Genomic DNA, 12,291 nt, shown 5'->3' with positions numbered 1-12,291 from the left:
GAGCGGAGCCCCCGCCGGGGCTCGCCGCCCTCCCCCCGGGGCTCCGGCCTGGGGCGGCAAAAAAGCCAGAGCCGGCCCTGACCATAAGAGCATTTTACGTCAGCACTCTGCCATCTGCACTCTCTCTTCATTCACCACCAGATCCAAACTGAGATACTGGTCCTCATCCTTAAAACATTGAATGGACAAGATCTTTACTCTCTATGCTGCTGCCTCTCCCTCAATACCACCAGAGATACAAAGGAGCCTTAGCAGACAACACATGGTCACACTATCAGAAGACTGAAGCAGTCTCTTCTCCGCTGTGAGTCACCTGCTAGGCAACTCTCAGAGGAAAGCAAGAAGGGGGGGGGGGGGGGGGAGAGGATAGCTCACTGGTTTTTGAGCATTGGCTTGCTAAACCCAGGGTTGCAAATTCAATCCTTGAGGGGGCCATTTAGGGATCTGGGGGGGGGGAAAAAAAAAAAAAAAGCTGGGAATTAGTCCTGCTTTGAGCAGGGGGTTAGACACTAGATGACCTCCTGATGTCCCTTCTAACCCTGATATTCTATGAAACCCCCATAGGAGCTCAAGACTTGCCATATTCAGGGTACAGTATAAGATTCACTTCCATGCAAAGACATTTATCAAACAGAGCAGAAGAGAAGCATGGCAACATTATTGTAGGTCTGAGGATTTTTGTCTTACTTTGAACAAACTTGCTATTATCTTGTGATAATAATTAGCTACAGTGCTTTAGAAATGCTTTTAGAGATTACACATATCTGAGTGTAAAAAAGTATAAAATACATGCTGTACCCTCCCAATACTCATTTTATAAGCATCCATACAGCTCTCACAGAAGAGAACTCATTGGCACATTACTGACTTCTGTGGAATGCATAACACACACCTCACAAGACCTAGTCTATCACCCCATGCACTACCTGTGGACTTATTTGATGCTCTCCGTCGAATTTCAGTCACCATCAATCGTGACACTTGTGTAGTAAACTGCAGAAGGTCCGAGAATTTTTCTGTCATTGTACTTGGAGGAGCATTTCCAAACACCTAAAGACAAGAGAAAACAGATTTTGTAATGTGGTAATATTTGTTGCAGTTTTTCACTTGCAACCAAATCTCTTTTAGCATTAGGAATTTAGCACACAATTGAACAGAAGTTTTTGAATTCAACTCATTACGTTAGATCAGGGTGTGACAAATCCATCTGTCCCAGTGAATAAGCAGACCTACTTTGTCAACTTTCGCAGAATCTAAACTTCCATTTTTTTTTTTTAAGTTAAGCTTTTACCCCTTTTGGTTGCAAAGTTAGCTTTCTAAATATGAGTGAAGCCAATGCAGTGTTGTCTTCCTGAGCCTGCTCCACTATCTTTAACACTGCTCAGAACTTTCACTCTGATACAGTTTTTTAACTTGCCAATGCTCTTTTCTGTTTCTCTTCTGCTATTCAGAACTCTGGGCAGCAATAAAATAGAAGTACTGAATCTCAAGTATCACATTAGCTTCATGATGCAGCACTTTGGGAAGAGACAGGCACTATGGTTATTCACGAGAAAGGAGGACCCAAGAAAAATGGAAGCTAGCAAAGAAAGGGTAGACCTCTTCTCTTTGCAGCAGCAGGGAGGTTTGAGGGAGGACAAAAGTAATAGGCATCCTCCTCACTTGCAGCAGTTTGTAAGCTCTGCAAAAGGAAAACTAGAAATGCCAAAGTTTTCCAGTTTTGATGCCTAAAGTTAGACACTTATGGCCTCATTACTCAAAGTTGCTAAGCACCTACACCTCCCACTGACACTAATGAGAACTACAGGTACACTACACATCCGAAAATCAAGCCATTAAATCTATATTTAGGCATCTAAATAACCATGCTCTGATTTTCCCCTTGAATATAAGGGGTGCACTTGGTGTTCAGTACTTTTGAAAATGAAGTTTTATTCAGATGGCCAAAACAAGGGTTATTTATCTGGCACTGGAGTTCTTTGAGATGGACTCTTCATGTTTACACTCTTGGGACAGGCACTGACCGCTGTAGCAGAACAGTGGAATCTTCTGTAAGCAGTGTCTGCTAGAGCACTCACGCACCCCTCTTATGCCTCCCCTCAATGTTCTGAACAGGCTATAAAAAGGAGAAGCAGCAGCAGCAACTGCCACCTCAGTTCCCTACACTGCTAATGCAGAGCATAGATTAACTAGGAGTCCACAGGCGAGGGAAAGAAAAGAGGGGAGTGTGAACACACAGAGTTTGCCTCAAAGAACTCCAGCTGCAGGTAAGTAACCTTCATTTCTTCTTCTTCATAGGCCCTCTGCATATACCCACTCTTGCAATAGTTAGGTCAGCAGTATAAGAAAAACAGATGGCAGGACACAGTGTCCTAATTAAATGATGACTGGAGAACTGCCCTGCCAAACTGGGCATCAGACCTAACAGCTGTGTCTTCCACATGGCCACTTTACAAATCCCAATTTGAGGAACATGTCTAAAACATGCTGTAGAAGTAGCAACTGCTCTAGTAGCATGTGTTCCATGAAACATTTCTATAACTCTCTTCTATACACTGTCTGATCCACCTAGATAAAATCTGAGCAGAAACAACACTAACTTTACAGTTACTCACATAAAAAGAAAAAACAGCTTATATGAAGTCCTATAAAGAATGAGTCTGTTCAGCTCTTCTTGAGCTTTCACAAGCTGGTCATCTACCTATGGGAAAACAAAATTCCCCTCATCTTCTCAAAAAAGCTGCTATGACAGAAAGACATTTTGTAAAAACTCTGAGTGCAGTAGAAAGACCAAAGAGCAGGGGTCTGTACTGGAAATGTTCTTGACCCAAGGAAAATCTAAAAATATTTTCTGTGAGTTACGTTGTATACAAATAAGCATCCTGGAGATCTAGGTTGGCCAATGAATCTAGATAGGTGAGTGAGGGTCTAGATAGGCGATAATCATCACAAGGGTCAACATCCTGAACTGGAACTTTCAAATGTACTTGTTTAATTTTCACAGATCAAGGATTTGTCAGAAACCTCCATTCTTCTTTGTAACAAGGAAATAATGGTAATAGAAGACCTGATTACTAAGACTTTCTAGAACTTCCTCTATTGCACTGTAAAGTAATGAATGAATGAATGAATGAATGAAAGAATGAACGTCTGCTCTTAAAACCCTCTCATGAGAAGACTCTCTGAAAAGGGAAGAGAGCAGGATTGTTATGGAAGAAGGGTCTGAAACTGGATGGTGTAACCCTCTTTTATTATATCCAACACCCATCTGTCCATAAATATCTTCTGCCATTTGCTGTGACAGTGGACAGACTGCTTCCAAAGGGTAGAGAAACGTCCTGTGTTAGTTTGCGGCTCTCACTCTTGATGTCAAACAAGAGGTCTAACCGTAAGTAAGGAACAAGTGGCAGAATTGTTCTTGGGTCTCATTTTAGATTTGGCTGATTGTTTTCTATATTGAGGTTGCTGTGAAGGATGCTGCTGCGATCACTGTTATTGATAGTGATATCTTTGAGTGTAGTAAGATAATGATGAAAATGGCAGCTAGTATGGCTTTGGTACCTAAATGCAGAAGTAGGAGTTTTCCTTCTAAAAGGCTGTCAAAGTCCCAAAGAACTTGCTGTTGATCTCATCTTTCATTTTCTCTAAAACTTCGTTTCAGAATGGAAAATTCTGAATCTCTCTCTCTCAAATGAAATCAGTCTCAAATCAGTTTCTGATTTCACTTCAAAGGGAAGAGAAAAAGAATGTAACCACATGCATCTTCAAGGAGTTATAGAAGAGACTACTAATCTTAAAGCAGCATCCGAGACATCGAAGGATGCTCGTCTAAGAGCATGTTTAACTCCATTTTGTCCCTCTTTAATAAGGACATTAGCTAACTTCCAATGCTCTTCAGGAAAATTCTTTATAAAAAATGAAATTTTATCCCCAAGATGAAATTGGTACCTAGCCATGACCACTTGACAGTTAGCAATCCTCATACTCAAGGAAGTAAAAACAAAACAAAATCCCAGCTTCCTTCAAGGAATCAATTTTTTCCCCTTCTCTCTCATTAGGAGTGGAGTGTAAATACCCAGATCTTGCAGAGGCATCTGCAGTACAAACAACGAAGAAATTAGGAGGTGGGATACACATGAAAACACAGGAAACCCTGATAAGGAATTGATATAATTTGTCTGCTTTTTTTGAAATGATGGGTTTATTACATACTCATTTCACTGGCTGCCACAGACCTTCCAACATTGGTACGGATACTTTGTTGGTAGAAACAGTACCAAGAATATCAAAAGACTAGATGAGGTGCTTCTTCTAATGCTACAGATGGTAGATTTAATTTTGTTACCATTCTGCTGACAAGCTCATGAAATTGAATAGTATCTTCTAAGACAGATGAAGCTGATACAATGCCCACATTTTCCTCTGTAGGGAGTCACCTTCTAATTCCTGTTCATGCTGCTAATGGTAAATCTCTTCCCTTTTCCTCTTCATAGAGTGTATCATGGACAATGATAGGTGACCAATCCCTTGCTGTCGGATACGAAGGTTTAGGATCCGAGCATCTCAGATGTGCTTCTACCTTGATACAGAACTGAAGGTGTAGATTTTAATGGGGGCTGGTAGTGAAACCTCAGAGTTGGCCAACACGGCACGGCACCCAGAGTGGCATCTGCCAATCACCCCAGTCCAGCACTGTATCATAGTCATGATGAGTAGGAAATTTCGGAAAGGCCATATGTGAAAAGTGTTTCTCAGAAGGTACAGATAAGGGTTGTGGTTCAGGATATGTTATCTAATCTGGCTCTTCCTTCAGAATACAGATCTGATCCCAGATCTGACAAAGGGATTATTTCAAAAATAACTGAAGTAGCGATGTGCAGCAGAGACAAAGGAGATACTGTCTTCCTCAGCAACCCAGTAGGAGTTTTACACAGTGGGTATAAATTATCTGTAGATCCATGTGGTGAAGTGCCCCTTCTGTCTCTTGTCTGGGGGGGGAAACTGAAAAGATTTTTATGTCCAAATATCATTTCCCCAATTTCGATGAGGAACTGAAAGGATCTGAGGATTGATGCGGATCCAAGTGTACTTGTGCTCTAACAATAATAAAAAGAACTAGGAACAATGAGATATTGTGTTCTGACAGCTTCCTTGGAACCACTGCATGGGAACGTTCTAATAACACGTTACCTTGAAGTCCAAGAAGACTTCAGATCTGTACTGAATTCTTGATCTAAAGGATCCAATGAATCCCCTGAACAGGCAATCTTCCTGGCACCAATAAGTAGCCTTCTTTTTCCTCGGAACTGAGAGTCCCAGATCTGAATAAACATCTGTCACATTTTGCCCTTTCCCCATAACTGCATCAGTCAAGGGATGTACCTTTCTTGTAGCTCAGTCCAAAGGTTGAGCTACTGTATGCTTGGTCATTTTGGAACTGGAGCACAGTGCAGAAGCTAATGTTTTCAACACACTTGGCTTCCTAGATCTGGCAGTGCCCGATGCTGATTTGGACCTCTGATTTTTCTTCTCAGAAACATTAATTGCAAAATCTTTTGAATTGGAGCTTTTGAAAGATTCCTGAAGTAAGAGGGCTTCAAGTCCATTCTGCCTCTTTCTTCTGGAAAGTGGGGCAAAAGGTGCCGCAGATGGTACAATATGAAGGAGGCTGTCAGGGTTCCCCCCAACTCTGAACTTTAGCGTACAGATGTGGGGACCCATATGAAAGACCCCTAAGCTTATATTCTACCAGTTTAGGTTAAAACTTCCCTAAAGCACAAATTCCTTTCCTTGTCCTTGGACGGTATTGCTGCCACCACCAAGTGATTTACACAAAAATTCAGGGATAGGTCACTTGGAATCCCTATCCCCCCCCCCAAAATATACCCCCCAAACCCCTTCACCCCCTTTCCTGGGGAGGCTTGAGAATAATATACCAACCAGTTGCCTTAGCAATATGAGCAGAGACCAGACCCTTTGTCTTCATAACACTGAAATCAATCAGGTTCTTAAATGAAGAACTTTATTTAAAAGAAAAAAGTAAAAGAATCACACCTGCAAAATCAGGATGGAAGGTAACTTTACAGGGTAATAAAAAGATTTAAAACACAGAGGATTCCCCTCTGGGCTCAGCTTCACAGTTACAAAAACAGGAATGAAACTACCTCTATAGCATAGGAAAATTCACAAGCCGAACAAAAGATAACCTAACTCATTTCCTTCCCCTACTCACAGTTTCTGTGGTTTTAGATGGATTATTCCAGGTATATTTTCAGGAGATGTTGTACCTGTTTGGCTTCTCACTCTGTCCGGAGAGGGAACAACACAGAGAACAAAAAAACAAATCCTTCCCCCCCAGTTTGAAAGCATCTTCTTCCCGCACTGGTCCTTCTGGTCAGGTGCCAACTAGGTTATCTGAACTGCTTAACCCCTTACAGATAAGGCAATCCAGTACAGTTGTCAAGAAGGGATCTGACGCTACTGCATCCATAAAGGTTACTACCCTTCCCCCTGTTCATGACAAGGGTCCTCTCCTAAACATTTTGAACATCAAGCGTGAACACCTGATGAAAAAAAGACCATGGGGCCTGATGAACATATCTTGAATCTGTGTTTCTTGATCTTTGAATCAGCTACTGATGCAGAGCTGATACTGAACTAAAACTTAACTGTAATACTAACTACTAAAGACTAACTCGCTACAAGAAAAAGGCACTTATCAAGAACTGCTACGATACACACAATCTGAAGAAAGTTCACGTCCGAGTCGGCGTTTGGAAGGAACTGAGGCAGCAACCTCCGCTGTGCCTCCTTTTATGGCCCGGCCATCAGAGCGCGCTTGAATGGTGAGAGGAGGTTTGGAAGGGTGAAGCAAGCACTCTATCAGGCACTGCTTACAGAAGGTTCTACCATTTTGCTGCACTGGTCAGCGTATATCCCAAGAGTGAGAATATGCAGTTACCAATTTTTTTTTTTTAAATGGCCAAACTCCTCTTTTCCAGCAACTGAAGTGCAGTATTAAATTCTGGTCACATGGACACAAATATGGAGCCCCCAAAATTGGCTCCAGCTTCAGCATCCTGGTGGAAGTCTCAGAACCCTCTCCACTTCAGGCACAGCTGCTGGCCTCTCTCTTTCCTGCTGGAAAGGCATAACGAGTGGGGTTCCGCAGGGGTCTGTTTTGGGACCGGCTCTGTTCAATATCTTCATTAACGACTTAGATATTGGCATAGAAAGTACGCTTATTAAGTTTGCGGATGATACCAAACTGGGAGGGATTGCAACTGCTTTGGAGGACAGGGTCATAATTCAAAATGATCTGGACAAACTGGAGAAATGGTCTGAGTTAAACAGGATGAAGTTTAACAAAGACAAATGCAAAGTGCTCCACTTAGGAAGAAAAAATCAGTTTCACACATACAGAATGGGAAGAGACTGTCTAGGAAGGAGTACGGCAGAAAGGGATCTAGGGGTTATAGTGGACCACAAGCTAAATATGAGTCAACAGTGTGATGCTGTTGCAAAAAAAGCAAACGTGATTCTGGGATGTATTAACAGGTGTGTTGTGAGCAAGACACGAGAAGTCATTCTTCCGCTCTACTCTGCTCTGGTTAGGCCTCAGCTGGAGTATTGTGTCCAGTTCTGGGCACCGCATTTCAAGAAAGATGTGGAGAAATTGGAAAGGGTCCAGAGAAGAGCAACAAGAATGATTAAAGGTCTTGAGAACATGACCTATGAAGGAAGGCTGAAAGAATTGGGTTTGTTTAGTTTGGAAAAGAGAAGACTGAGAGGGACATGATAGCAGTTTTCAGGTATCTAAAAGGGTGTCATAAGGAGGAGGGAGAAAACTTGTTCACCTTAGCCTCTGAGGATAGAACAAGAAGCAATGGGCTAAAACTGCAGCAAGGGAGGTCTAGGTTGGACATTAGGAAAAAGTTCCTAACTGTCAGGGTGGTTAAACACTGGAATAAATTGCCTAGGGAGGTTGTGGAATCTCCATCTCTGGAGATATTTAAGAGTAGGTTAGATAAATGTCTATCAGGGATGGTCTAGACAGTATTTGGTCCTGCCATGCGGGCAGGGGACTGGACTCGATGACCTCTCGAGGTCCCTTCCAGTCCTAGAATCTATGAATCTATGAATAAACCAGTATTCCTTGACCTCATTAGCACAATGTGCACACCCCCAACTCCCACCTCATTATCAGAAAGTTCTATTTTTAACTGTTTAAAGAGTTTGGGGTGAAGAGAAAAAAAAGTTTCCACAGAACATGCAGCTAGAAATCAAAACATGAGCATCATGCTTCTGCACCATTAAGAATGGTGTATGGAAATATGAAATTAAAATTAACAGAAAATAATAATTATTGAGATCAAACATTAAAAGACTGAGAAGATTCAGATTTTAGAGAGGTTGTAAACAAAAGGTGACAACATTTGGCAATAGCCTTGATTTCTACTGGGAGAGAGGATTCCAAAGAGGACAGATTAAAAATATCTGAGAGAAAGAATGGATGATGAGGTCAAAAGAAAATGGTGAAATAAGGAAAAAAGAGGGGCTTAAGAAAAAAATAGGGAGCTCATATAGCCCTGCGCAGATACTAAATTTGTATCTGCATCCAATTCACGATCTGCAAAAATGATCCATGGATATCTGTGGATTTGCAGGGCTCTAGAGATCAGTTATGGCTGGATTGAATTTACACAGCAGTACGCCCTACAATATGACAAGCTGAAAACTCGGATACATGATACCAATAAGTTTATGAGAGAGAAGAAAATGAATGAGTCTTCAGCACAGAAGTAACAAAACGTGGATGCAGATGAGGTCATCAAAGGAAAAAGAGAGGGGAACACAGGCAGAACTCTGAGACTTATACAGAGAGGAAAGGAGAGGAGCCTTATCAAAGATGAGGCTGAAAGAGCAGTCAGAAAAATTAATGGAGAACCATGAGAGGAGAGGCCCATGAAAACAAAGGAAAAGAGACGTCCAGGAGAAGGAAGTGATCAACCCTATCTAAGAAAGGCCAAGGAGGATGAGGGTGGAATCAAAAACCAGACAGTTAGCCAGGGAGAACCATTTGAGCAGGGCCGGCTCTGGCTTTTTGGCCGCCCCAAGCAAAAAAAAAAAACCTGGGGCGTGGCCGGAGCGCGGGTGCAGGGAGACCGGCTGGGGGGGAGGGAGGGGGGAAGCAGGCGGGAGAGAGAGAGAAGGGAGCGGCCAGGGCTACAGCAGGGGCGCTGCCACGCGGCCCCTCCCGCTGCGCCGCCTCCTGCCGCCTGCCGTGAGGGCTCCGCTCCGGTCAGCGGGGAGGGAAGGAAGAGGACTGCCCTGCAGGGCGCTCTGGTTCTCCGCGCCGCTGCCCCCTACAGGGCGGCCGGAGCGGAACAAAACAAAAACAAACAAACAAACAAACAAAAAAAAGCGTCCGTGCCGCCCTAGGATTGGGCAGAATGCCGCCTCGAACAATCTGCCGCCCCAAGCACCAGCTTGCTCAGCTGGTGCCTGGAGCCGGCCCTGCATTTGAGATATTAGTGAGAGAGGTTCTAGGGACAGGAGAGGGCAGCAACCAAACTGAAATGGATTTTAAGAGCATGTTCCTTTCAAAGAGCTTGGAGTCAATGACTAGTGTAAAGGAGACATGATTACAGGGAGAGATGAGGAAACAGAGACAAGAAGCAGAAGGAGCTAATGATGGATCTTGTTAATTTTCTCCTTCAAGTCTGCAAGGTCCTGGGCAGAGACACTGAAGACAGCTTGCTGTCTGTGTATACACACAATTATTGCAGTTGGTTTTAAAAGAAACTAACAGTTAATTTCATCAGCAACAGAATTTCTAGATAAAACAGGGTACAATTACAATCACAGTAATCAAATCTAGTTATTATAGGGATCAGGAAGGAACTTTCTTCCCCATATGTTTACAATTAAGTGATTCATCAGGTGCATAAGATATTATTTACTTTTTAAAATATCAACTACTGATGGATCACAGATTTGTTAGTATTACAGTAGCACCTACAAACTCCAACCAAGATCAAAGCTCCATTATGTTGAGCATTCTACACACACAGTCCATGCCCCAAAAGGGCTTATAACCTAAATAAACAAGATAAAAGGTGGGCGGGGAAATGGAGGCAAAGAGGGAACTCGGCCAAGGTCACGCAGCACGTTCAGTGGCAGAGCTGGGAATAGAACCCAGGGAACTAGATTGGGACTCAGGAGACCTAATTGATCATGCTATTTAATAGGTTAATTCAATATTACAAATCCTTTGTTCCTGAAAGAAGAGTGTGTTGTATGGTGGCAAACTGTGGTGCAAATGTGTGAACTGCCTAGAAAACTACATTAACAATGTATTTTGACATTGGTTGGTCATTCTAAACAGCATGTAACTAGTTTAATACATCACACTGTAAAAATGAAAAAACCTTTAACAAGCAAATTTTAGATTATCTTTTTGAGTTTGATAAATAACTTTTCTTTTCGGGTTTGCTTATTGAAATGTTTGATCTTCAATTTACTGATGCTTCCAATCCTCCCTAATAGTATATACAAGCACATAACTGCAAAAAACCCAAACAATTGCATTGCTAGATCTCTCTAGTAGATACATAATAGTATACTTCAGAAATATATGGTGCCTTCCAAAGTGCCTGAAACAGTCCTCAAAAGAACTACTCATATTAAAGTAGCACAATAACTGAGTGACAAAAGACTTCCCAGTGTTATAAAGAAAACCTCTCTGGGCAGGGGACTTGGGTTTTTCCAGTGCAATGTGGCATCACAACTGGCACTGGGAACTGAAAGAAATGTCAGCATCAAGTGAATCATTTCTGAGTCTGAATATAACCTGGGCTTTTGAACATGAAGACAAACTCTCATGTGAAAGCAAGATTTTCAAAATAGTTCTGGGACAATCTAGAAGCTAGTTTAGATCCCTACTTTAGAATGAAGAGTTAATAAAAGGGAACAAAACCTCAGGCTGCTATGCATCCTTAGAGATTTCCTAACATAACATTACTTTTAACATCAAAAAAGGAAAATGTTGGCAACTAAAAAATTTATCATTTCTGTTGTGTTTCCACTGTATATTCCCAATCCCTTCAATTCTAAAGGAAAACAATCTCCACTAAATTTAGATTATAAATACTCTTAGGACTTATCTACACAAGGAAATTAGTGTGGAGTGAGATAGGGTGTGAATGCGTCTATGCAGTGAGTTAGTGCAGAGTAGATAGTGCACATTAGCTACTCCAGGCTTTCTCCCCCTGTAGACAAGACCTTAGCCAGTTACAGAAAAGTCTCTCATCAGATCACCTGGCTTACCCTGTTAAACACTGGCAGCATCATGTAAAGTTTTTCTTCCTGTTCTTTCTGGGTCATGTGCCGAGGAGGATGACAAAGTTCTGTGAAGAGTCGGCGCAGGTGCATCAACCCTAGAGCATTATCCTGAGGGCTACACTCCTCCTGCCGTGGCCGGCCCATGATTCTCTTGACCATATTCATCTTTGCTGAATTCTGGAAATTTCTTTCTATCCTGTTTAGAAAGGAAAATGAACTACTTGAGTAAAACTCATACAATAATGACATAAAAATATTTTTCACATTTAAAAAATAAATAAAGCAAGTTCAAAAATGCACCCTCCCAACTTAATCATAAATACTGTAGTTAGATTTTTTTAAAGGCCTATATAATTTCATGTACTGTAACAACTGGTATGATGTGTTCCAAGATGGGGAAAAGTGGATCTTATGTTTCAGGCTTCAAGTTGATAGCATTTCAGTACTGCTGTTTGTAAAATATGAGCTCTTTTGGAATGAAGATGTTACAACTTTAAAATGCTACTGAACAGTCCAATACTTTTACTCCTACAAGTATACCATATGCCAAGTGTCCATTTTAATTTGAGATTTTATTCTAGAAAATAAATGTCCACACCACATTACTAATGTGAATTCATTCATTACTATATGAAAATAATTCTAATGGAATGTATTATTAGTATTTAACTTCTTAAAAGATAATGATAAAAGATTTCAGAGTCCAGAAAAAGCAAAAGCTGATATATTCTTCTCATAAACTGGACCTTAATATTTTTTACATACTTAATCTACAGTCTAGTCCGACACTTGGAAAAATGGTACAGTTCTATTACATGTCAAGCCAGGCCTACACAACATCCTGCCAAGCTGCAAGAGACCAAAAATCAGGCATGGACCAAGACTGATGCTAGCAAATAATTTTGTACAATCACAGAATTTTAAAAACGTAGGGCTAGAAGGGACCTG

General features: G+C 41.6%; 1 protein-coding gene across 1 annotated transcript in view; it reads right to left on the bottom strand.

Annotated features, from left to right (window-relative positions):
* The window catches only part of WDFY3 (WD repeat and FYVE domain containing 3), a 241,607-nt gene that overhangs the window by 194,699 nt on the left and 34,617 nt on the right, over positions 1 to 12,291 (bottom strand). Inside the window, exons 2-3 of the mRNA XM_065404726.1 lie at positions 11,329 to 11,539; positions 927 to 1,050 (exon numbers count right to left, since the gene is read on the bottom strand). Of these exons, the coding sequence (XP_065260798.1) occupies positions 927 to 1,050; positions 11,329 to 11,508 (304 nt within the window). The 5' untranslated portion in view covers positions 11,509 to 11,539. The remainder of the gene's footprint in view (positions 1 to 926; positions 1,051 to 11,328; positions 11,540 to 12,291) is intronic.

The sequence above is a fragment of the Emys orbicularis genome, chromosome 5, assembly GCF_028017835.1.
Source record: "Emys orbicularis isolate rEmyOrb1 chromosome 5, rEmyOrb1.hap1, whole genome shotgun sequence".
NCBI classification, from domain to species: domain Eukaryota; kingdom Metazoa; phylum Chordata; order Testudines; family Emydidae; genus Emys; species Emys orbicularis.
This window is presented reverse-complemented; position numbering and strand designations above follow the sequence as displayed.